This window comes from Dromiciops gliroides, chromosome 6 (genome assembly GCF_019393635.1).
Source record: "Dromiciops gliroides isolate mDroGli1 chromosome 6, mDroGli1.pri, whole genome shotgun sequence".
NCBI lineage: Eukaryota > Metazoa > Chordata > Mammalia > Microbiotheria > Microbiotheriidae > Dromiciops > Dromiciops gliroides.
In genome coordinates, this window is record NC_057866.1 from 171,343,226 (window position 1) to 171,370,778 (window position 27,553).

Genomic DNA, 27,553 nt, shown 5'->3' on the forward strand with positions numbered 1-27,553 from the left:
TTCCTGAGTTGAAATCTGGCTTCAGACCTTTATTAGCTGTGTGATCCTGGGCAAGTCACTTAACCCTATTTGCCTCAGTTCTTCAATCTTTAAAATGAGATGGAGAAGGAAATGGCAAACCATTCCAGTATCTTTGCCAAAGGAACCCCAAATGGGATCATGGAGAATTGGACATGACTGAAAAACAACTGAACAACAAAACAAGAATAGATCCCTTTTAGCCACAAATCTATAATGTCATGATGCTTTAAGTGGATACATACTATGGTAATATGTTTTGCATGATTGAACATGTATAACTCATATCAAATTGCTTACCATATTAGAGAGGGGAGTGAGGGGGAGGGAGGGAGAAAATTTAGAACTCAACTTTTTTTTTAAATGAAAGTTTAAAATTGTCTTTACATGTAAATATTATTTAAGTTAATACATAAATATCTAAGGGCTGTTGCCATTAGTTTTTAGTGCAGTTGGCTGATTCACACTTTAGTTCTAAAGAGGAAATAATAACAAAACAAAACAAAGCCAGCAATAATATGTTTAGGTTCAAGCATGCAAAAGAAAAATAATTCTAGTGTCCTGTCATTTTCATTGAACTTTAAATATAAATTGGTACAACTGCAAACCAAAACAAACAAATAAACAAACAAACAAAAAACACTGACCCTGGAGTCTATGACTTACATTCAGACTCTGCCTCTGACACTAGCTAGTAGTATGACCTTGGGCAAGTCACTTAAACACCGCTGATTTCAGTTTCTTCTATAAAATAAGAGGAAGTTGAAATACATGAGCTCTGAGATCCCTTCCAGCTCTGCATCTAAAATTGTTTAATGCTGTATTCCTATATACAGTATAGATATTTGAATTGCTGAGAGACCTTGGCATTTAATAATGAATTTCTATCAACCTTGAATTGAGAAAAACTGAACTTGACCTCTAACCCATAATTTCTGTTTGACCCTCGCTAAGTCACTTACCTTGTTTCAGTGACCCTAGCAACTCTATAACATTTTAAATTACAGGCTAGGTGCTCATTTGTTTCAATTGAAGGAATTCCCATTCCTGTGAAGTCACATTTACAATTTGAATTGTTATCCATTGCTAAACTGTTGATTTTCCCCCAGATATTGGCATTAAAAACAACTAGCCAGTAAATAGTTCCGCAGTTTACATATTTCTCCTCCTCAATTCTCTCTCCTCAAACAGCTCTCCTCTGTAATAAATTATCTTATTGCTAGTGTCCTTTTTCTATATTCATAGTTCTTGACCTCTCTTTCTTGTTTTTTTTTTTATTCTTCCTTTTGATTCTAGATACTAGTTCCACTCTGCTCCTCACCTTCTTTCTGCCTTCTAAGATTGTATGCAGAACACTATGCTGGGTTCTGAGGGAACTATAAAATTAAGATAAAACAGCATCCCCATACTTACGGAGTTCATGGTCAAGTAGATAGGACCACACCTATCTATCTAGTCTACACAGATCTGCTGCTTCTCCCCCTAACCCTACCAACCTATTAGATTCACATAGCATAACTGTTTAGAACACATGAAAATAGTTTCAGATTGCTCTATCTATTTTTATCAAAACGCAATTTACAGAAGGAGAAATGAAGCACAAAAAGATTGTGACTTGACGTTGGTCATACTGTGCATATTTAGGAGCAAGAATTAGAGGAGAATCGTGATTTCTCAGGTCCGTTTTACTCTGTGTTGCTCTAATTTTATAAGAATAGTTTTGCTCTAGCATAATCTACTGTTTTAGCTTTCTGTCCTGAAAGAATTATTTTACCTGAGGGGGGAGGGAAGGGAGGGAGGGAGAAAAATATGAAATTGTAAAGCTTGTATAAACAAAAGTTGAGAACTATCTTTACATGTAACGGAAAAAAAATAAAATACTTTATTAATTAAAAAAAAAAGAATTATTTTACCTTTGTTGGTTCATGTTCCCTCTCCTTCTACATATTAACTCTGTGACTTAGATAAATTCAAGTCATTGGGGAATGTGTCACGATAATAGAATATGGTAGATAAGGGGATTTAGCAGATACTCAAAGGCCCACCTGGAGATTAATCTAAACTAATTGAATTAAGTGAGAATTATTGACTGATGATTAGTTAACTAGATTGTAAGCACATCTGGCTAGCCCTTAAGAAGGTATTGTTCTCAGAAGCTAAAAACTTTGAACTTAACTTGAGACCACCTTCAAGTCCAGTGAACCAGTGGATTTGAATGGTGCTAGCCAATCAGCTTGTAGAACGTCCCATTTCTGGGAGGAGAATATGAAGGAGGAAGTGGACACTGGGCAGAGAACTTCTTCCTCTTTGGTTTTGAGACATCGGTTTGGTGGCAGGACTTCATGTGGGAAATTAGGAAGGCTAGGATTTCCATGCTAAAAGAAATCTGTTCTCATTCTTTATCTCTCTTTACTAACTTATATCTTTTAATAAACCCTTAAAAGCCTAAACTCTTAGTGAATTTATCAGTGATTTTAGCCCACATTTAGAATTTTATAATACACAGTTTGGTGACCATGAAGGGACTGCTAACCCCTCAACACCAGGCTGGAACTCTAGGCTAGACAGGCCTTTTCTTAACTTTCTGAACTCCATGTGAACACCTGGTATGCTTTAATAAATGCTCAATGCCCAAAGACTGGTGCTAAAGCTTCTAATTTAAGGCAACCACAATTTAGATTTTAAACATCACAGGAAGAATTTTATGTGCCATATTTTCTGTATCTGAAAATGATGAACTCCAATTACATGGTCTCTAAGATCTATTCTAATGCAAAAATCACATTATCCAAGATCCTATATATCTATAATCATATAACATCATTTTCAAGAGTAATTCATTTAGTTTGGGTCATCATAGGACCTGGGTCATTGTATACTTCCTTTATGATTTTAAATGTATGTTGTCTTCTGTTGCATTTGCCTTAACGTATTTATTTTGAGAAATCCATTTGTATGCTTAGGTGGAGACAATTGGAGATGCATATTGTGTAGCTGGAGGCTTGCACAAAGAAAGTGAAACACATGCTGTCCAAATTGCCCTTATGTCCTTGAAGATGATGGAGCTATCAGATGAAGTCATGTCTCCACATGGAGAACCTATCAAGGTCAGGTGGCTGTGTCTGATATCTGTGGGATGTATTTGATTCCTGTGGGGTGTTGAGGGAAAAATGCTCATTGGGGATGTCAAAAATGGTATCCAAGACAGATATAAAAAGAATGCATTGAAGAAGCTGAATCCTAGATGATTGAATAAAACTCTGATTTTCAGTAAGCATCAGTTTAGTAGATACAGATATGATAGTTATTATCTTCTGTGCTACTTTAAATGGGTTGATTATTCCCTTCTGTGAACCCAAAAGATCAAGTTTTGGTCTTCAGAAAGAGGATTTCCTGTTTGCAATAACAAGAAACCCTTATATTATGCCATATACCACATAAACCAAAAATGATATGTGATTGAAAAAAAAAGTTGTAAAAATATACAATGATTTAGCTTGTAACTTTCATTAGTTCTAATGAAATTCATGTGTCTAAACCTCCATACACTCTGCAGAAGGTTTACAACTCACTGAGACACCCAGGAATCTAAGAATTATGATAAAATCCCTGGCTGGCTACCATCCCAAGCTTAATCCTGTAATTCCCATTCAATTGAATGATCATTCATTTCTCTGTTTTTATTTACAGTATAGCAAAGACTGACCAAAAAACAGCCTTAAAATTTGGTCAAAATGATAATTGCCAAATTCTGAGAACTTTTTGCATGTTATGATGGCATGATTTTTAAGATATGGAGAACTGTGTATGTTTAATTTTAGTAATGATAAGTATATTTTAGAGTCATTTTGACAGCTGGATACCAAAATAAAAATATTTTTGAGTATTAAAGTCTACTTAAAGAACTCAAAAGGAATAATTGAATTGCAACACATGAAAATTCCTAAGTTAGGCAGGCATAGAAATGGAAGCACTTGCAGGTTGCCCATGGCTGACAGCAACCAAGGGTCAAAAAATAAGTAAATACAGGTTGTAGATCAAAATTGAGCTCAGGAAAAGATCATATTAAAATATTCCTTTCCTCTGAGTCCCTGTGTATTGTTTTCCTCCTACTTCACTTCCACCATCACTTACTTATTCTCATTCATTTACCCACAAACATGTAGGGAATATTGACTAAGAATAGGTAGGAGAGAAGAGAAAAGAGAAGTGAGAGGTTTTCAAATGAGGGACAGTATGTGGAGGCTGAGGTAGGGAACACAGTTGTGGAACCAGCTTTTTTCCCAATCCCACATGAATCATGAGATATAATGATTGGGCTCTCTAAGGAGATTCCATAAACAGAAATTGGATTCCCACTGCTTTTCTTGGGTGAATTGTTGCTGCTGCAGCTGCTGCTGCTACCATGCTATTATGAAGCCTTCTTTTCCAAGTAATGTGTGCCCCTGAGTCTCAGTTAGGTCTCTCTCTTTTTTCCAACATTGTTCCTCTTCATGTCTCCAGGGCAGGACATTACACTGGTATCTTGCTCAAGTGCATCACAGTGTGGTTTCTTTCTTTCTTTGTTTTTGCTAAAATGTCAATGAACAGCGTATACTCTATAGATGCTTGAGCTAAGTTATATAGACATAATCCTGTGTTTCTCAAAGCACTTGGCACAGTTCTAAAGCATTAAGCAATCTTTTCTAGGCACTGCCAGCTTTTACCATCTAGTTTTTCTCATTGACCCTATTTGAACCCTCAGTCCCAGCCTGAGTAATCTCTCAGTACTTGTGATGAATTAAAGTCCTTTTTTCTGTCTTAGTTATTAATTTTCCTCAAGTCAAAACAACTCTGTATAGCCACCTGAAGCATTGACTCAGCTGGTGTCCCTTGGGTTCTGTCCACAGATAATTCCCAATTTGTGTTTCCTTGTGTTTGAGGGCAAGTAGCATCTTACTCAGTTTCTCTGACTGAGTCTCCCATCTTAATGAGCACTTATTGAAGGTCTCCTCAGCTCACTCTCCTTTCCTATGCCTTTGCTTTTTAAAATGATATTCTAGGGAGCAGGTTATGCCAGCTCAAATTAAATGACATTTGTAAAGCACTTAGCACAATGCTTAGCATGTATTAGGTGTTTAATAAATGTGCATGCCCTTTTCCTAGGTTTTTCTTCTATTCAGGTCCATTTATCTATACAGTGGAAGGAATTGGACTGGATGGTTTTTGGACATCACTTCCAGTTCTGAATGCCTCATCTTGAGGCTATGTTCCCTTTGTCTCAGGCTGTTTTTTTTCCCTCTTTACATACTTGACTATGGAGACAGGAAAGCTAATTTCCAGCTTCCGCTTCCAAGATCTTTTCCTAAGGAAGAGAAAAAGATGGACATGTTCAAGAAATGATGGCTAGGAAAATTGTCAAATTGCATTTGTATGACTAATATACCCAATATCAATAATTGTTTTTTTTAAACTTTCAGTTATGACTTGGAAGAAGGTCACAATAAGATCTTTGGAGTTTTGTTAAATTTCTGTTATGTATATTTCAACTGGCAGAATGGATAGTGCCAGTCTAGTTGGTGAGGAGCATGTTGATAGATGCAGGTAGATTGTGCAATAGTCTAGCCAGGAGACTAGATATAAAACAGGGAGGGTGAAAAACCAGGGTCACCATCCTAGCATGCATGGTTGCTGGGAATGTGATTTTTAAACCATGCAAATTGTGATGTTTAAACATTCTTATCCCTATTTCACACAGGAGGACATTGAAGCTTGTAAACTTGTTAAGGGATATAACTAATAAATATTAGAGTCTCCATGATTGCAAGTGAAGTTATCTTTCCAGGATATCAGACTTTTAATTTTGTTTAAATGTCAGTGGGGAGTAAGATGGAAAGTGATCATTATAGCTAACATTTATATAGTGTTTTAAGGTTTACAAAGCACTTTAGAGATATTATCCCATTTGATCCTCCCTACAATCATGTGAAGTAGGTGCTCTTATTCTCCACCTTTTAAAAATCAAGAAAATTAAAATCAGAGTTTAAGTGACAGAGCTTATGAAGAAAAGGGTTATGATCAAAGTAGTTCATGAGAAAAGTATTATTGGTGGTAAACACATAAGTATCCAGGAAGAAACACTAGAATGATATGCGGTATTTTTCTAGTGACAGGAGTGAGATCTTTTCAATTCACTTAATTCAACAAATACATATTTAAAGGGTTTGCTATATACAAGACACATGATAAGTGCTGGTGACACAAAACTGAAAACTGTCTTTGCCCCTCAAATGCATTCATTTCTACTGGAATGATAAATATGTACACTTATAGGTAAAATTAATCATATGCAAAATTATATAAAGAGTTTAACTAGAGAGATTACCCTTTCTGGGCTGGGATAGGGTATCAGAAAAGTCCTCTTGTAGGAGTTAGGACCTGAGCTATGTTTTGAAGGATGATAGAAATTCATCTTGTCATTTTCTTCCAGATGCGTATTGGCTTACATTCTGGTTCTGTCTTTGCTGGAGTTGTTGGAGTGAAAATGCCCCGTTACTGCCTCTTTGGAAACAACGTCACCCTGGCAAACAAATTTGAGTCCTGCAGTGTTCCACGGAAGATCAATGTCAGTCCAACAACTTACAGGTACTTATTGGGTTAGACAACTAAAATTTGTTTCTATTATTGTGTTTGGGTCTATTGTACTTTTTTAATTAAATGGGCTTTCACTTTCTTAGGCAGTAAGGCAATCAACAGCATTCATGTCATGATGTCATATTTATTTGTTTGCTTGTTTTCATTTCCATTGCATTGTATCCCTTTGAATTACCTATTATTTGTTCCCTAGGGTATTTGCTCCCAAGTTGAAGGGCTTTGTTGTTGTTCTTGTGTTTTGTTTTACATATAATATCTCTTATGAATTCTTCAAAACAATTTTTTAATCATTTACTTGAAAAGCTTAGTTTTTTAGGGGAAAATTCTTTTGGGGAGAGTGGGGGACAAGCAGCTAGTTATCCATTATTTTGGGAAATTCATAGATTGCAATGGGTAGATCCTAATAGAGAGACCACATGTAACTGATAAAGAGCAGAGCAAAGACAGATACTCCAGAAACCCCTTAAATGCCAGCAACCAGAGAATCACTAAATTCTGTCATTATAACAGCATGCCAACAAATTATTCCTATTCAAATAAGGAAATAATCAAAATCCAGAAAAGAGAGTCCCATGTGGCATAGATTAAATCACATGGGGAAAAAGAATCTTGATAATAAAAATCCTTGTTCAACAAAAAGCTTTCCAACTCTTCCTGGTAGTTATCCTTTTTTTCCAGCATGTGATGCACTTTAAAAGCTCTGTCTACACCAGTGCCTTCTTTTGGCTTGAAGGTGATTCTGGAATCTTAAAGACAAAGGGAGTTGGTCAGAAGCCTTATCCCAGAAAGATGAGGATTGTCTTGGAACAGAAAATAACTACTTTCTGAGGACATTTCCCCCTAATTACAGAGAACCTCATCAGGTGGTAAACAACTTGGTGATGAATTCTTCAGTATGAAACAAAAGCAGTTATAAAATAGACCTTAGACCAATGTGGCCTCTTTCTTTTTCTACAGTGTTGGTAGAAGAGTAATAGAAAAGAGGATAGAGGGTGTTGAGAAGCACAAAGATTTATGTCATCTCCATATAAATGTAATTGTTGACATCCTAAATGTGAGATCTGAACAAATGGAGGAAAGAATATTAGATTGATTGTATTGAAGCCTTCAAGAGGATATCAATAACTCCTGATCTGTAGTTTCACTTTAATATTTCTATGGGAAAAATAATCTATATTTCAAGCAGTGATAAAGGGGAATGGGCAAGCTTTCCTAATTGACATTCTGCAATAAAATACACATTCACAGTCACAGAACTGACTGAAATGTACATAGAATTCAAGATTCCATTGAGTTATTTGTTTATAAAAAGAATTTACTTTAGTAGAGCAAAAATTCAACCTTAAGAGTCCTCTATAAAAAGTGTCATTCATTCCTACATTAAAATCATGCAAATTTCTTTGAACAATGCAACCATAGACATAATTTTATTCATGTGGGACATAAAATGGAAAATATGCTTGCCAAAGGGGATGGTCCCTGTCACAGAGTATGTCCAGTACAGAACCCAGACAGAAATTGACTCCAGGAAAAAAACAAACTAGTGGATGAACTATATTGTATTCTTTTTGTCATTCCTCAGTAAAAAGCTTGATTTTCATTTTCTTATCAACAGTATTAACCTTTGATCCATTTATTCCATAGTGTGCAGTACATTCAATACTACTATCTAATTGAAAGCATTTTTATAGTCTGCACACAGCACATGAAAATGCGATATTCTCAACATTGGTTTTGAGGTTTCCACATTGCATATATGCAATATATAGTTGAAATACAGGACTACAAATGTGAATGACCTTGTATACCATGTCCAAAATATTGGTTCAATTTTAAGCTTATTAAGGCTTCATTTAATCTATTTATTTATTTTAATAAGGTTATTTAGGATTCTTAAAGTATAAAACTGCACTGAGACTTTTGGGACAATCATTAAAGTTGTAAAAATTTATTAACATAAAGGGTAGGCTAAATGGATAGGGTGCTGGGCCTGGAGTCAGAAAAGACCTGAATTCAAATCCAGGTGCAGACACTTACTATCTGTGTGATCCCAAGCAAATCACTTAATCTCTATTCACTTTAATCCCCTGGAGAAGGAAATGTATCTTTGCTAAGAAAATCCCATGGATAGCGTGGTCCAAAGGGTCATAAAGAGTCAGACATGACTAAAAGCCTGAACAGAATATACAGGGTGTTACAAAATCTAAATGCAGTTGTAAGCTTTAATGTTTAAACAAGTTTGTTAAAATAAATTAAATAATAATTTAACTAGTTGAAATAGATTAACAAAGTTTTAAAAAGCTTAAAGCTATATTCAAACTTTTGGGACACCCTGTATATTTCTATTTTTAGAAAGAGTTTTTACATGCCAAGGAGGAAATGGGGCTTGAATATATTTCCCTGTTTCTTTTGTTTGGATTTACTACAACTAGTCTATTATCAGGATTTGAAATATAATCCTCTTTCTTCCACTTCTTTAACTATTAGAGAATCTCAAGATGTTCCAACTACATCACAATTCTTCACCTAGAGTCTGTGATCTTGTTTTTAAAAATATTTTTAACTATATTTTGATATAATTGGTTTCCTTTGTTATCAAATTTTTCAAATTTTATGCATTTGAAAATGTTATTCTGGGGCAGCTAGATGGCACAGTGGTTAAAGCGTTGGCCCTGGATTCAGGAGTACCTGAGTTCAAATCCGACCTCAGACACTTAACACTAACTAGCTGTGTGACCCTGGGCAAGTCTCTTAACTCCCATTGCCTCACTAAAAAAAGAAACAAACAAACAAAAAAACAAAAAACAAAACAAAAAAACCTTAAAAAAAAAGAAAATGTTATTCTGAAAAAGGATCCAAAGGTTTCACCAGACTATCAAAGAGATTTATTTCCTGCCCCCCTCCAAAAAAAAAGTTAACTAACCTTGGGTTAAATATTGACCCTGTGGGTTGATAAACCAATCAACTAGCAACAAATATATGTTTAACACTTACTACATGTCAGACACTATGCTGGGTACTAGAATACAAAGACAAAAATAATATACTCCCTGACCTCAGGAAGTTTGCATTTTCTTGGGGTGGTGTATTGTGTGTATAAATTAGTATATACAGAACATACATAAAATAAATAAAAGAAAACACTAGGATCTGGGAGGGTCTGGAAAGGTTTTATTTAGAAAACATTGTTTGAATTAAATCTTGAATGAAACAAGGGGCAGAGGTGACCAGGTAGAGCATCCCAGGCATGTGGAACAAACAATTCAATAGTGTGGAGATGAGAGATATATAATGTCATTGTGTGAGGATTAGCAAAAATTAAGTTTGGTAAGATTAGCAAGAACCAGGTTGGAAATGTGGATTAGGAATGGGTTGTCAAAGATGGGAGAAAGCATGGGCCCTGGATTCAGGAGGAACCCAGTTCAAATCTGGTCTCAGACACTTGACACTTACTATCTGTGTGCCCCTGGGCAAGTCACTGAACCCTCATTGCCCCGCCCTCCCCCCCCCCAAAAAAAAAAAGAAAAGAAAAGAAAGAAAGATGGGAGATAGGAGATGAACAGGAGTGCATGTGTTGTTGTCCAACTGTTACAGTTTTGTTTGGTGTTGCTTGGCAAAGATGGTGCAGTGGTTTGCTATTCCTTCTTCAGCTCATTTTACAGATGAGGAAACTGAGTTAGAGTTAAGTGACTTGTCCAGCGTCACACAGCCAGTAACTGTCTAAGACCAGATTTGAATTTGGTTCTTCTTGACCCAAAGCCTGGCACTCTATCCACACTGTACCACCTAGCTGCCCATGTGTGAAGAACAAAAAGGGGGGGGCAATTTGATTGGCTCTTAGAATGAGGAAAGGGATGTGATACATAATATGGCTAGAAAGGTAGAGTGAGACCAGTTTATGAAAGGCTTTAAATTCATAATAGAAAAGTTTATATTTGATCCTTGAGGAAATAAAGAACCATTGGAATGTATTAGGCATGTGGAGGGAGTGGGGGTGAGGGTGTTACCTAATCAGACCTGGACTTTAGAAAAATCACTTTTGTAAGTGTGGGAGGATGAATTAGAGAGATGAGAAACTTAAGGCAGGAGGATGCATTAGGGAGAGCCACTGAAATAGTCCAGGGGCTAAGATACTGAAAGTAATGGGGCTTGTGGTATTCAAAGAATCACAGAGTTTCAGATTTTCAAGAGCTATCAGAGATCAGAAAGAAATATAGGGTAGTATGTTGAGAACAAATGATAGCACCCAAGAAGACTTTGAGGAGGAGATAGAAGATTAGCGGTGTAGACCTAAGATTTAATCAGCCCAGAGAACTCCTAGTGTGAAAATTAGCTCTATTGATACAGATCAGCAAACTCATGTGTAATGTATAATCTTAGCTGCCTAGAAAACCGAAAGGTGAAGCATTTTCTAAGGACCCTACAATTACTTACCTGAGTCCTAAAGGCAATGAGGCAAACTTAAACCCAAGTCTTCTTCACTTTGAGGTCAACCCCTCTCTCTACTTGGCCCAGCTACATCTTCAGAAGTCAGTAGTGTTATTTTAAAGGATTTCTTCTAGAAGAGCGTTATTTTCCATGTTGTAGGAAGCTTCGGGAGGAAAGGGACAATTCAACATTTCAATCCGACATCTGTGCTTTGTAAATATATAATTAATAATTGACTTAAAAACACAGGCAGACAGTTGGGGTTTAAATCTAATTGCAGTCTAAGTGGTTGCCACAAATGGACTTTTGTGTAAAATAAGCAAGAAACCCTATTTGTCATGAAGTGTAAATATTTCTCTTGACAGGCTCTTTGGTAGCACATTCGTTGAAAGCTGAACTCTGGAAGAAGGTTCCTCTCAGAATAAAATTCATTGTCTAGTGTCAAGGATCCTTTTGATATATTTATGGCAAACATGATGTGAATTCAGGACATGGAGTACATGCCACATGAAAAAAAATACCTTTTGTGGATAACAAATAAAAGAATGGCCTCATGCTGAAATACTCATTATTTCCAGATTTTGACCAATAAACCAAAGATATGTTATTCTTAATGGCAATTTTATGACCATCTTTCCTAAAGGCTCTTAAAGATTTTATGTCACCATTCTAAAGGCTGATGATTTTCCATTTAAGACCAGATTCACTTTATTATAGTAGCAAATACAACCTTAGTTTTATTGATTAATAGGAGGTGGGTGATGCCACTGAGGTTTCAAGGTGTTTGCCATGAATAATTTAAAAGTGATAGAGGGGTGGTGTTGATAGGAATGAGTTCAACAAGGGCTGAAATAAGACAGGGCCATTTTGTATGAGAAGGGCCCTTGCATTCAAGATTATGTGTGGGAGTAGATGGTATAGTGGCTATATCATTGGGCTTGGAGTAAAAGAGGACCTGAATTCAAATCCTGCCTCTAAAATTCACTAGCTTTGGGAGCATAGGTAAATCACTTAATCTCTCTCAGTCTCAGTCTCCTCATCGGCAAAATGGTGATAATAGTAGGACCTTCCTTCTCTCCCCAAAGGTGGCCTTCGGCTTTTGGTGAGTTTTATACTGATCTAATATCCAATTTTAAATCTCACACTTCCAAGTTCTTTGTGAGGATTAAATGAGATGGTATATGTAGTTTGAGGATCGTAAAGTGTTACATGAACATTAGATATTATTGTTGTTAATAATAATAATAACATATTATTATTATTACTACTTAACCATCTTAGACATTAGGAGGAAGGTCTAGTAGTATAGCAGTAGAAAAAGGATTGCAGATTATGAAAGCAAAAAATCCCAAATTCTGGCAAGGAAAATACACACAAAAAAAAATGGAAAAAAGGAATGGAGGAAATAGTATCCAATAGATACCAAGGGGGAAAATATGAGGAAATAAAGAGAAATGCTGGGGCGGCTAGGTGGCGCAGTGGATAGAGCACCGGCCCTGGAGTCAGGAGTACCTGAGTTCAAATCCGGCCTCAGACACTTAACACTTACTAGCTGTGTGACCCTGGGCAAGTCACTTAACCCCAATTGCCTCACTAAAAAAAAAAAAAAAAAAAAAAGAGAAATGCTGGTATTAGGTGGGGAAAGGGGCATAAACATTGATATAGCACCTAGTATGTGATAGGCACTGTGTTAAATGCTTTACAAATATTCTTATTTGATCCTCACAATAGCCCTGTGAGTTAGGAACTATTATTATAACCATTTTAGAGTTGAGGAAATTGAGGCAAAGGATCACACAGCTAGTAATAGGATGTCTGAAATAGGATTCGAACCCAGGTCTTCCTGACTGAACACCCAGTATTCTTTCCACTGTGCCACTTAGTTTCCCCAAGTACTAAAGAAGAACATACATTCCAAACATATTGTCTTTTCTGTTCTAAAGTATCTGTCATGAATTCTGACTCATTTCTAAAATAAAGCAAAAGAGCATTCTTAATTACATGATATTTGAGATGAAATCATTTTGGCCATCTTCACCTTCTCCATGGGAAAGATTAGTATTTCACAGATAAAAGACTGTTGAGGCCATTCTTGAAAATATCTAAGGGTTTGAGTGTATTGCACATTCAATATGTTTCTAACATGCTAGAGCAGTTTTAAAAAGTGATATTAAGTTGAGTTAAAGAGGGCATAATGACAGACCAACAGGAAGAAGTCTTGGGAAACCCTTCCCCTCTTTTACTCCAAATCCCCTTGCCCAATTCCTATAAGGTACTTGGGTGCTACTCTTGGCTTGGGTAGTACTCTTGGCTGGACCCCTCACCTCCATTTATATTTAAGGTAACCTCTCTCCACTAAAACCCATGAGCCCATTCTCCCTTTCTAACCATCAATGGTTAGGAGACATCTGCTCCATCATTGCTTCCAAAGGTCTCCTGGCCCTTGCCATCTGTCCTGCTGTTTTTCCCATAGGAGCTTAAGTACCATTTCACTTTTCCATCTGCCATAAAGCTGATTCATTGTTTATGAATTGTCTCCCTGATTAGCATAGTGCTTGCTATTTCACTCATAATGTCCAGAATGTCTGAAGTATTGCTTTTAGTTCCAGGCACCACATTTTAGGGAGGATGTTGAAAAGCCTGAACATGTTCATCCAGCATGGTGAAGGGTCTTGAATTGAAGGCCCCTGAAGGCAGACAACACACTGTGCTAAGTGTTGGATGTACAAATAGAGATAAAAAAGAAATATGGCAGTCAAGAACCTTACACATAATGGGGGGAAACAACAGGTAAAAAGAAGTTGAAAAGTAGGAGCAAGAGAGGGAGGTAGGAGATGGTACCCAAGGAGGGTCATGGTGGCAAACACTGGAGACTCAGAATCATGACACAAAGGAGAATGAAGCATGATTTGCCTTGGCTCATTCACAAGATGTAAGCCCCTAGAAGGAACTCAATATATGAGAATCCATTGAAGGAAAAAAGTATTTTAGAAATCTTACTAGGAGATATAATTAGTTTTTTGAATTATTTGAAGGGCTATCCCATGAAAGAGTGAATAAGCAACAGAGGGCAAAACTAGTAGTAATGGGTGTGAGTTACAAAGGAAAATTTAGGATTGAGGTAAGGAAAAAATTCCCTAACAATTAAAGTGATCCAAAAGTATAAGAAGCTGATTCAGGAGGTAAAAGGCTTCCCTTCAATGGAGGTCATCAAGGAAAAAAGATGGATGTCCACTTAGGGATGTAGTATGGAGGAATCTTGTACAAATATAGGTGAGATTGATGGTTTCTGATATATTTTTTTTAACTGAGATTCTCTCTCTTTAAATATTAGAAGGATTGTTATGTGAAAGAGGGCATAGAATTGCTTCTTTTACATTGAACTAGAATCAATTCAGCAAATAGTAGCAATTCAACATCAACACCTACTACAAGCCAGTCGCTGTTCCAGGTATTGCATACATACATGCTTTTGGGTGGCATACTTCCTTTTCTGATAAAGCTTCTATTAGGTAGACTAGTAGGACTATGATATGAAGAGAATTGTCTTGGTTCTTCTTCAACGTTTGCTTGACTCATACTCACCACTAAATCATTAGGGCCCAGGTAGGTTAAAAATATTGTAGCACATAGAGTCCTACTGAGGTTATGCCCAGGAAGAGTGGTCAAAGCATATCACAGAACCAAAAGTTCTTACTAAAATCACTTCACCCCTTCAGTGTGGACACAGAATCATGACACTGATTATTAATGGGTCATTGTTTACTTGGGAGACACAAAGAGTTGTTTTTCACAGAGTTTGGTCCAGAGCCCAGAGCTATTCAACATTTTCATTAGTGACCTGAATAATAGAATAGAGAGAATATTCATCAAGTTTGAAGAAGACATAAAGTTGGAGAAGGGGAAAGGAAGAGCAGCCAAAGAATTTGGAAGGATAGGATGAGAATTCAAAATGGCCTTTGAAATTTGGAGAAGTGGTTCAAAAGAAAAAATGAAACCTGTGGTAACCAGGGAGAAATTTTAGGGAGAAAAACAATTGCAAAAAAAATAAAAGATGGGTTATATACAAATACGGAAAAAAAACCCCACATACACAACTATCTTAGGTATTAGTCATTTGAGAGATCCATTATCATTTCCAAGAGATAGCTTAGTAGAAGAATTCTATAGTAGAAAGAATACTGGATTTGAAGAAAGAGGCCTTGGATTCTGATCCTGGTTCTTGTACTACTATCTACCATTATGAACTTGGGCCATTCACTTTTTCTCTCTGGGCCCAAGCTCTATCATCTCTAAAGAAATAGAGTTGATCATACAGATCCTTCCTAGGTAAAAAAAAAATCTATCATCATAAGTTTATATTTTTATTGTTTATTTTAAAAGGACAAACTAAGAAAGTAAGGATTTTTTAAAAAAGATTTTTAAGAAAGAATGTTTACCTGACTTAAAATGATTAACTATTTTTACCAATAATTAAACCAATTCTATAAGATGAATAGGGACTCAAGCTGTGATATAATTGGTATAGGGAACTGCCAGATGAGGGAACTCCCTCTATCAATGAAGGTTAGTACCTTCTCTGCAATGTTTAGTCCTGAAAAGCTACCTACAACTCTGAGGGGTTGTGACTTCTATAGGTTTACACAACAAGTCTTTATTAGAAGTCATACTAGAACCTAAGTATTCCTGACTTCAGGGTCAACTTTCTAACCACTATGCCAGAAATCAATTGATTGATTAATCAGCAAATATTTAAGTGCCTACTATGTGCCTACCACTGTAATAGGCTCTGGGGATACATGCATAAATAATGAAATAATTCCTATTTGCCTTAAGCTTATATTCTAATTGGGGAGACATAAACTATATTGGGGTGATATATATATATATATATATATATATATATATATGAAAAGCATATAAATATATAAGATGAATACAAATAATTATATTCAAAATTTTTCAGTATAAGATATAAAAGGGATGGCATTAGCATTTGGGGGAAACAGGAAAGGCTTCATGTAGAAGATGGTGTCTCAGCTATATCTTTATAAGGCAGAGATAAGGTGGTCTAGTCATAGAAAACAGACAGTAAAGAAATGTTAATAGGAACTGTAGTATCATATGTGAGGAATTGAGATAGAGCCAGTTTGGTTAGATGGTAAAGAAACAGGAGTACTGTCCAAAGAGTTTGAAAAGATACGTTAAGGTCAGATGGTATTGGACTTAAAAAGTCCTACACTAATTGAAGGAGTTTGAATTTTTTTCTATATGTATTAGAAACCACTGGATTTGGTTGAATAAGGCAATCACATGAATGGACCTGCATTTAATGAAAATAGCTTTGGTAGTGGTGTATGAGACAGAATAGATTAGGGATGAACTTGAGGCAAAGAGAACAATTGGGAGACTATTACAATCATCAGTCATATGCTGGCTATTATCTAGACCATAAATGTTAAAGTTCTTGCCTGTTAATTGAATCAAGATCAATGGATTCCATTCAAAAATGTCCAATTCTGTGGCTCATGATGACATGTTGATATCTGTGGGCTCTAAGAGGCTATGCCAGCAGCTCTTAAAAACCATACTGGAGGGGAAGCTAGGTGGTGCAGTGGATAGCTGTGAGACCCTGGGCAAGTCACTTTTTTTTTTGCAGGGCATTGGGGGTTAAGTGACTTGCCCAGGGTCTCACAGCTAGTAAGTGTCAAGTGTCTGAAGTCAGATTTGAACTCAGGTACTCTTGAATCCAGAGCCAGTGGTTTATCCACTGTGCCACCTAGCTGCCCCCAGGGCAAGTCACTTAACCCTCATTGCCCCACAAAAACAAACAAACAAACAAAAAACCATACTGGGCTAACAAAGTTTTGTGTGTGGACCTATAGGGTTCCAATATTTTTCCTTTGAAGATCAAGTTGACTACATATAGACATGGTCATCCTCAGGAGGCTGCTTACTAGATGATTAACTATTTGTCCAGGACACCAAGAAAAATATGTGGAAACTAATGCATTGATAATGCCCAAGTTGGAAAAAAAGAAAGCATGGAGTGCTAAGAATCATGCAATTTTAGACAGTCTATAATATGGGTCAGTCCATACCTGTAACTCCTTCCTTACTTCTGCCTCTGCTTCCCAGCTTCCTTAGTTTCCCTCAAGTCTTAGCTAAAATCTGTCCTTCTATGAGAAGCCTTTTCTGATCTCCCTTCATGACAGTGCCTTCCCTTTGAGCTTTCTACAGAACCCCCACATAGGGAATGTGGGGAAAAAATGAGACATTAATGAACTGTTGCTAAAGTTCTGAACTGATTCAACCATTCTGCAGAATAATTTGGAACTATGCCCAAAGGGTTATAAACCCCTACATACTCTTTGACCTAGCAATGCCACTATGAGGTCTATATCCAAAAAGAGATAAAAACAAAAAGGAAAAGAAACTGTAGGTTAAAAACATTTATAGCAGCTCTTTTCTGGTGGCAAAGAATTGGAAATTGAGGGGATGCCCATCAATTGGGGAATGGCTGAACAAATTCTGGCATGTGATTATGATAGAATACTATTGTTCTATAAGAAATGACGAGCTAGATGCTCTCAGAAAAACCCAGAAAGACTTATATGATCTGATGCAAGGTGAAATGTACTGTGCACAAAGTATCAGCAATATTTTAAAATGATCAGCTCTGAATGACTTCGCTATTCCCAGAAATACAATGATCCAAGACAACTCTGAAGGACTTATGAAAATGCTATTGATCCCCAGAGGGGGGGAAAAAACTGATGGTGTCTGAATACAGATGGAGCATAATTTTTACTTTAATTTTCTTGAGGATTTTGTCTGTTTTCTTTCACAACATGACTAATATGGAAATGTTTTGCACAACTACACATTTATAACCTTTATCAAATTGTTTGCCTTCTCAAAGGGGAGGGAGGGAGAGAATTTGGAACTCAAAGTTTCAAAATGGTTAAAAATTGATTTTATGTATAATTGAGGGAAAATAAAATACCAACTAAAAATAAAAAAAATCCACACATCACACACTCACAACCAAATTTTAAGAGAAACTAAGTTATTGTCAATTCAATGTTTAATGTTTATCATAGTTGGCATATTGCATTTAAGGCAAATTTATATACTATAGATATACTAAATTTATTGGACCTAGAGAAAATTTTGAAATTTTGTTTTCAATCATTTTTAATTATCTCTGTTTCATGCTATATTATTATAGACATAACTATGATTTATTTGATATTGGTTACTTGGTCTCAAGCAATCATTGCATTTTGACTGCTTTCTATTGGTTCTCCTCCCTACTCATCAGACTATGGTCAAATGTATTATTGTCAGGATTATCCTAGAAACAGAAAGAGAAAGTCAGAAGTCTGTTGTGATGAATAAGACCAAATAGGGCCAAAGAGTGGTAGTGTCATTGAGGGATATGGTCAGATAAATCTACTAAAAATAGATTATATTATTACAATTGATTTCATTCTCTATTTCTCACTCTCGTTCACTCCACAAGTCTGATCAGTTGTGAAATTATGTCACTTCTTTCTCTACAATATCTCTCCCATATATTGTATTTTTCTCTGCTCACAAGACTAGGGCTCCCCTCTCTTTAGACCCTCATGACCCTTTGTCTGAGTCATTGTAATAGCCCCTAATTGTTCTCCCTCTTCAAGTCATAACCCACTTTGGTACATTCCCCCACATAGCTACAAAGTTATTTTCCAATTTCAGGAGGAGATCCACTCTATTATTCATAACAATACACTCCTTGTCCAAGGATGGCCCATGTGAAGGCCCCAACATGAAAGATGGAATGGCAAGTAGGGAAAACAGCAAGTAGACCTGTTTAGCTGGAACTTCAGAGTGCCCAAAGGAGGGAAAAAATCAAGTTCTTTCTACTGGCCAAGGTTAAAGTTTCTACCTTAATTGATAATCTTAAGAATATTTTGGATATTCCTCATTTACTCAATTGTGCCCTTTGTCTGGTGTCTTCTTCCTTCCTGAACTTTTGCTTCTTTCATTTAAATAATTTTAATAACTCTCTTTTGACTGTCTTTCAGATTACTCAAGGGATGCCCTGGGTTTGTGTTTACTCCTCGTTCAAGAGAAGAGCTGCCTCCCAACTTCCCCAAGGAAATTCCTGGAATTTGTCACTTCCTGGATGCTTACATACAAGGATCAAATCCAAAGGCATACTGCCCAAAAAGAGATATTGAAGATAGCAATGCTAACTTTCTGGGCAAAGCATCAGGCATAGATTAAATTATATCTTCACCAGTTCTATCAATATTTGGGAGTTTGAATCCAATGAGGATGTATGAAGCGTCAGAAAGCACTTTAGGATTACTGATGCCTGAAAGCCAGTATTGCTGATTCAGGAGCTAGGTCCCCTAAGACTTGTTATTTGTCTTTTAAATGGCAGATTCTATTTACCAAAATAATATTTCAACTCTTCTCTTTTAATATTATATCTCTTGAGGTACCTTTTCTTTTCTGTGACAGATCATGTTATATAAGTCACTTCAAATCAATCTGTACTAAGAAGTCCAGACCCACTGTACATAACATCAGAAAAGTTGAATGTATTGTACCAAGAGACAGATTTGCCTGCAGTACTGTTTCTTGCTTGAGTACCAATCCTGTTTAAAATGCAATATTCACATTGTTTGTTGCTAAGAACAAAGTGACAAAAAGTTGTTGTCCCAATTATTAGTTTTTAAAACTCACTGCATGTTATTATCTAAACTCTGACACTACCTGTGTGTTACTTGACCTCCTAAGGTTGTTGTGAGGTCAAAATTTGATATTTGTAAAGCACTTCAGGAAATGTATTACATGTTTTCATTGTGACTGCCAATATATAGCAAAATAGGCCAAGTGTTTTTCTGTCAAGTCCTCCTATTTTAAGAAAATAAGAAAGTATGGGTCACATATTATATAATCACAAACTAGATTCAAAGTAACACTGAAATACTATTTTTAGTTCATGAAGCTTTTTTAAAAAAAACATTTTTTCATAGTAGCATGTATCATAGCAATAAATGTTATCTTCTTTTCATGTATTCTTCTTCATGATAAAAACTTTCCATGACATAGACATATGAACAAAGTGTTCAGGTGAACACAGGATATAAATTTACATTTATTAGGGATTGTATTTTTTTTGGTAATGTAATACTCTTTATTTGATCACTATAGTTTAAGCAGAAATAAAATAGGATTGAAGGGAGATAGAAACTTGATCTGTTATTTCATTGATATGGAGAATCCTCAGAAGAGAAGCTCCCTACTAGTAAAGATTAGTGTCTTGTTTCCTACTTACATTCTTAGAGAGTTTCCCAGAATACTAAGTTAAGCAACTGGTCCAGAGTTACATAGCCAGTACATGTCAGAGGCCTAACTTGACCCCAGGTCTTTCTGGGTCTAATGACAGCTCTCCATCTACTATACCATTTAATATACCATACTGCCACTTGGGGTTAAATGGAACACCCAAAAAAGGGAACCCCCTATGCAGTTATACAAGAGAGCAGTGCAACTTGGTCCTGAGCAAGTAGAAACTATCCATTGGCTTTTTAAATGAATAAGTATACCTGTAGGGAAAAGCTAATCTATATGAGTAGGAGATGTTGGATTTGTTTCTTTTATTCTGTTTTTTGTTTTTAAAGAGAACATATTGACCAATTTATGGACATGTACAAGTATTAAGAAAAGCATGAATTTGCTATGCTCTTCAGTGCTTGGGCAGATATGGTAGATGGTACCAAAGAAAATGATCAACTATGTAAATATCTTAGCTTTTTAGAGATGGCAAGTTCTTTGAGTCCAATTCCTTCATTTTACAGATGAGGATATTCAATTTTCTTTTTTAAGAAAGGAAGTTTGTCCAAAATTACCTAGCTAACAAGAAGCAGAGCCAAGACTTGAACCTAGGTCTATTTGACTCCTTGTCTATCATGTGGCATGTGACACCTGACTTCACCACTCTGATTTTTTTAATTTCAATGTTGGCGTTTCAAATAACCATCCTTGTTGCTACTTTGAAAACCTGACAGTGTGATCATCATTTTAAAAAGAACAACACTCAAGCAAGAGCATAATGCAAAGGATGAATTTTAAATCAAGTGACTTTTAACAGAAGGTTCTAAACTGGTTGGGACCCAGTCAAAATAGTTCCATGTGCAAGTTTTTAAATAATTCCATATTGACAGGAAGATGAAAAAGTTACTCTTGATTGGCCTGGTTTGTCTTCATGGTATCATTTACTACTTTACTATGACTTATTCTTTTAGGTCATGAACAGTACTGCCAGACACCTACTCTCTTACTTGGAAGTGCCTTTGGCACTAGAGGGGGAGGGGGCTTCATTCTGTTGCAATTTTGATATCATATATTTTTATTTTCTTATTTTTAGTTTTCTTTCTCTTTTTAAACCATAAAAGTATATTATTATTTTCCAGTTACATGTAAAGATAGTTTTCAACATTTGTTTTCATATTTTTAGTTCCAAATTTTTCTCCCTCCCTCCCTTCCCTCCTCCCTCCCCAAGAAAGAAAGCGATCTGATATAGGTTACATGAGTTTAATCACATTAAACATATTTCTGCATTAGTTATGTTGTGAAAGAAGAATAAGAACAAAAGGGAAAACTTCAAAAAAGAAAAAAACTAAAACTAAAGTAGAAGCAGTATGATTCAATCTGCATTCAGAATCCACAGTTCTTTTTTGTTCTGGATGTGGAGAACATTTTCCATCATGAGTTCTTTGGAATTATCTTGGATCATTGTATTGCTGAGAAGAGCTAAGTCTGAAATAATATTAATAAACTATATAGCACTGGCCCTGGAGTCAGGAGAACTTGAGTTCAAATGCAGCCTCAGACGGTTACTAATTATGTAACCCTTGGCTAGTCACTTAACACCAATTGACTCAAAGCAAACAAACAAACAAAAACTATATGTGTATTGTAGTATAAGTGAAGGATTGAAGACCATTTTCTTTCTGGCTCTGAGCCCTTATTATAATGGAGAGAGGAGAAACAGAAAAGAAAGAAGAGAAATACATAAAAGAAAAATGTTTTCATTCCCACAAAGACATCTTACTTCCAATCCACATTTAAATCCCATGTACTTATATTCTTCATTAATCTGGAAGTGTTGAGATCTTTTCTGGAGCAAAAAGACTTAGAATTCTAAATAAGGAAGGCAGAAAAAAAGTCCTTGCTCTTGAGGAGCTCACAGTCCAAAGAGGAAGACAAGGTGCAAACAACTATGTACAAACATGGCAAAGACAGAATCTATGGTAGTGGTCTCAGAAGGAAACCAATAAGATTTGGGAGACCTGGGGAAAGGCTTCTTGCTGTAGGTTAGACTTGAAGGAAGCCAGGAAAGGTAACACTTTAAAATTAGGTATATTTTGTCCTCACAATCATACTGGGAAGCAGGTTATTCCAAGATCATTATTCCCCTTTTACAGGTGAGCAAGCTGAGGCTAGGAGATGATACAAGTTGTCCAGGTTCACAAAGTAAATATTCAAGCCAGGATTCAAATCTAAGTCCTCCCAAATTTATGTTCAAGGTGCACCATACTGCATTTCTAGTATTAATGTTAGAGGAGCTCTCTCCCTGGTGTACCTGTCAGCATTGCTTATGGGATTCTTACTTTTTCATCAAAGCCATGATATTAAAAGTGTGTTCTCTTGGTATTTTTCCACCAATGAAGAATTATTCTTTCAAAAATGAAAAAAAGTGAAATTTTCCTAAGGACTGAAATAGAAAAAACTCTGATATAAACATGATCAGAGAAGACCCCCTTTTGTAGAGAAAACTCAAGTTCCAGAAAAAGATTTCCTGAAAAAAAACAAGTGGTATAATTTCTTTATTACACAATGAAAAATTCTGAATAAAGGAACATTGACTTTATGAAGAATACTACTGAAACCAAAGCATCTATTCCTCATTCTATTTAGAGATAATTTTTACTCAAGAAAAATAACATTGCTCTTTGTGACTTCTGTCTACGAAGAAAGGAAATTCCATGTCCCCAAAACCTATAAGAAATATGGCATGTGGTCTAAAACCTATTAGTGTCACTTTGTTCACATCAGCTTCATTTCAGATGCATTATAATTTTAATGCATGTTTTTGCCTTTGTTTTTTACTTCATATTTCATCAGTTAGTGAGAACAATGTATTTTTGTATGAATAAGATACACTTTCTATTAGGAACTTGACACACAATGCTTATTTTTGGGCTGTCTTTCTCATTTCAAAATTCTTCCATCACTCTCAATATTTTGCTAATCTAAGGAAACTCCTTTGGCCATATTCTTCATATAGCAATACCATTTTCTCCAGTTCTGCATCCCTATCATGGTACTTACATAAATTGATTAATTAGAAACTCTGTGAAATAAGCAGAGATAGGAAGTCAATATGCATGACTGCAGTGTCAGAGGAAAGAATAGAACGGTAAAACTAAAAGCCATACAATTATAATGACCAAGGTTGGTCCTGGAGAAGAGCTGCGAAAATGACTCTTCCTCCTTTCTTTGTAGAAGTAAAGGACTATAGGTGTGGGCTATTTATATATGCCATCAGATATTATTGGTGTGTTGTTTGGTTTTTCTGAACTGCATTTTGGTCTTTTCTTTTTCATCATTATTAAGAAGGCATGGCTTGCTGGGTCATAGAAGTGGGAAAGGACAAATTTGTAAATGAATGTAATGTAAAAATCAAAAGATATTAATAAAAAATAACCTAAAATGTATATAAACTCTTACCACCCTAACTATATATAGTATGCATGTGTGTGTGTGTGTGTGTGAGTGTGTGTGAGACCCTATCTAAGCAATAGGGCAGCTAGATGGTTCAGTGGTTATAGCACTGGCTCTGGAGTCAAGAGGACCTGAGTTCAAATCTCACCTCAGACACTTACTAGTTGTTTCACCCTGGGCAAGTCACTTAACCTCAATTGCCTCAAACATCTGGGACCATCTCTGGTAGTCTCTGGAGGAAAGAGTGACAGGGCTTGCTCAGCTCTACCTCACTTAAATCCAATTCCTTGCAAGTCATGACATCACCCCGATGTCATGGTCCTCTTTGAGAATGAAGGACAAACAACAAGAATTACAACTGACCTAAGCAATGAAGGCCCTAAGTATACTCAGAATGACTTATCACCAGAGTTGGACATCAGGTGATTGTCCTTTTTTTTTTTTTTTGCCCTGACAAAACAAGCACACCACCACAAGGTTGAGCTAGGTATAACTTAGGACTTTCACATTTCCCAGGTGTGGTTTGCTGCCTGCTATCTGCAGAAATTCATGACAGAAGCTCTCTCCCAGCAGGCATAAAGCCACATCCTTTGATATGCTGGGGATGTAAAGGAAAAAAGAGAGGGAAAGGAAGGAAAGGCAGAAGAATTCTAAACTCTGGAGAGTGGGGTTGGATATCTTTCTGTCTCAGAATATTCCTTTGTTGCCAACTTAAATTTTATTTCTTATTATGAAGAATATTGTACCATGAGTTTAAAAAAAAAAAGCTTTGAGAACCATTGCTGAAAGTTATACAGATAAGCAATCTGACTCAGATGAGGGAGAACAACTACCCATCAATTCACAGCTCCTTGAAGTATGAAAACAGCTATTTCCATGAAAAAACAAGACAGTATATTTTTGAAGATCATCAATTTCTTTCATGGTGAGTCTAGATTTTAATCTATGGATATCCTCATTTGTCTACTTGAGAAAAAAACTAATTCAGCTATAACAACAATAAAAAAAAAGATCTGGGAAGTTAAATTCATATTTTCTGTCTGAGGGTTAAAAATGAGACCCTGCTGTCATTAGACATTTTAAATTTTACACACACACACACACACACACACACACACACACACACACACACACACACACGACATAAATTTGTGACAAGAATAGATTTTCTACCCAATCTGAAGTTTATTTAGAATGAAATGACATGAGAAGAATCTTGCAAATAGTTGTATGGAGAACTGAACCCAGATAAATCCAATCTATTGGTACTTTTTGTTTGGTTGGGTTTTGCTCCATACCTGTGGTTGCATTGGCATTATATACTCTCTAAATTTGTAGTTGCCTAATTTTGATTTTTGAGGCAGAAAGAGACTTTCTCTTCAGCCCTTCTGTGTAAAGTAATACATGGAGATTCATATGCCAAATCTCGAGTTTTTATTTATAGCAAATACTTCCCTCTTACATAGCCTATGTAGTTGATGTTTCTTACTGCAGGTGGTGTGTTATTTTTGATGTAACAGTTTTTCTAAACTTTAATTAATTGAAAAAGGAAAACAAATGTTAGACTTTACATTGAAAAGTTGCATGATGTTTATTTTGATGACATACGAACAGAAAATAGGAATTATTTTTGCTGTTACCTTCAGCAAATTGTTTATACCTGATTTTTGCTTCTGGTAAACTGCAAAGCCTAAGAAAATGTTACCCAAGATGCTTAAGAACTTCCTTGATATGTTGCCATATAAATAATGTAATGGAATTATTTAAAAGTATTAAAACAAATATACACATATATATACATAAAAACAAAAATGTATTATATATAGTAAAATATATTTAAGAAAATATATTATATGTAATATATAATTATATAATATATATAAGAAAATATATCTCATATGTATGTAAGAAAATGATTCTTTTTGTTCCAAAAAGAACATCTGATTCGATATTGTTCCAAATTACTTAATTGTGTCAGTTCTTCTCTCTTCTAGAACATTTTTAAACAACATGAAATTCTTTAAGATATGTAGGGGCCAATTTTAATATGTGGGGAGTTAATTGGGTGGCTCACTGTAATATTGGGGTTCAGAAAACAATGATGGACCTCTAGGTCCAAAACTTCCTCCCCTCTGAACTGCCTTTTTTGTTATTTCTCCCAGGCCAATAAGAAAGGAGCTTAACAGTCTCTTTTCCACAAATGAATCAGGTTTTATTAATGGGAATAAAATACACAGCAAAGGTGAAATTAATAAAGTTAAGGACAAGGGAATAGGTAAAGAAGAAAATGGATAATCTCCCAAACTCTAACAAATACCTATACAATTCCCAAACTAGTTTCCAGCTCAGCTAATTCAAAGGGCTGGATTTAACTCACCACCAGGGGTCCATATTTTCTGTGGGAGTCATCAGCCAGTCTCTAGTCAGCTCCGAAGCCAGAGGGAGAGAAAGTGTGTGAGAGAGTGTGTGAGAGAGTGTGTGAGAGAGTGTGTGAGAGAGTGTATGAGTGAGTGTGTGAGAGAGTGTATGAGTGAATGTGTGAAAGAGTGTATGAGTGTGTGTCTCTTACTTCCTGTTGGGGTCCTCTTTTCTACCTTTTCTCCCTCCCCCAAAGGGGAGGTCCTTCAAGTAGTTGTGGCTAAGACTGGTTCTCTGTTGATGACACAGTCCACAGCTTCTGAGGACACTCCTTCTCAGGGTTGGCTAAATTTAGACTAAGGTCTGACAGGGCAGGCCAGGTGTGGCTGAAGATCTAATCACCTTAAGTGGGTACTTAGCAGTTTCTCATTCACACCCAATTCAAACACTACTAAGACCCTTGGGCATCTACCAAATTCCATTATTTTAACACAGATAGCAATGGAGAAGATCACCATTTACAAGAGCATTCAGTATAATATCTGGCACATTTAACAAATGCTTGACTTGGCTTTGGAACTATATAGGTATATTTCAAGATCTGTAATTTTGCCCATGCCTGGCATATCTAATAGCATTTAATGAGAAATAATAATATTGCCTCCTTAGTGATATGTGATAGAGGGACCATTTCCCTTTTATAACCCCCCCCCCAACTTCAGAGCAGGTATACATATCTTCTGATTGCTTTTTATTGGCCAGGAAGACCCTTTTAATTGACTACTGAGCTGGAATTCCATGGATATACTAAAACCTGCAGAGCTCAGTCACCTTTTACTTTAAGGTCAGCAGGAAAATTCAAGAGATGGCTATCCTGGGCCCTCTCTTAAATGGAGGATATGGATCTCTCCCCTATCCACATTCACCTTTTCCAACCAGAAGGAGGGAGGTGCCTGAGGGTCAAGAAGTACTAGGAGGTGCCTGAGGGTCAAGAAGTACTAGGAGGTACCTAAGCTTACTAAAGAGAGATTCAGTCTTGATGTGATCTTGCAGGATGATGAGATTCCAGAGAGAGGACATGATGATGAAGTCCAGGAGTATAGTGAGTTGGGAAACGATGAAGATGAAGAGGAGAGGAGAGAAAGGGAGGGAAAGGGAGAGGAGGGGAGGGGAGGGGAGAAGAGAGGAGGAGAGGGAAAGAGGGAAAGAGGGACAGGGGGAGGGGGAGAGGGAGAGAGGGGAAGAGGACAGAAAGGGAGGGAGATAGGAAGAGTGAGAGAGGGGAAAGGAGAGAGAGAGAAAGAGAATTCATTTGATGCTTACTAAGTAC

General features: G+C 36.3%; 1 protein-coding gene across 1 annotated transcript in view; it reads left to right on the forward strand.

Annotated features, from left to right (window-relative positions):
• The window catches only part of GUCY1A1 (guanylate cyclase 1 soluble subunit alpha 1), a 91,134-nt gene extending 69,541 nt beyond the window's left edge, over positions 1-21,593 (forward strand). Inside the window, 3 exon segments of the mRNA XM_043973383.1 lie at positions 2,982-3,125; positions 6,488-6,642; positions 19,152-21,593. Coding sequence (XP_043829318.1) covers positions 2,982-3,125; positions 6,488-6,642; positions 19,152-19,353 — 501 coding nt within the window. The 3' untranslated portion in view covers positions 19,354-21,593.
• The last annotated feature ends 5,960 nt before the right edge of the window (positions 21,594-27,553 follow it).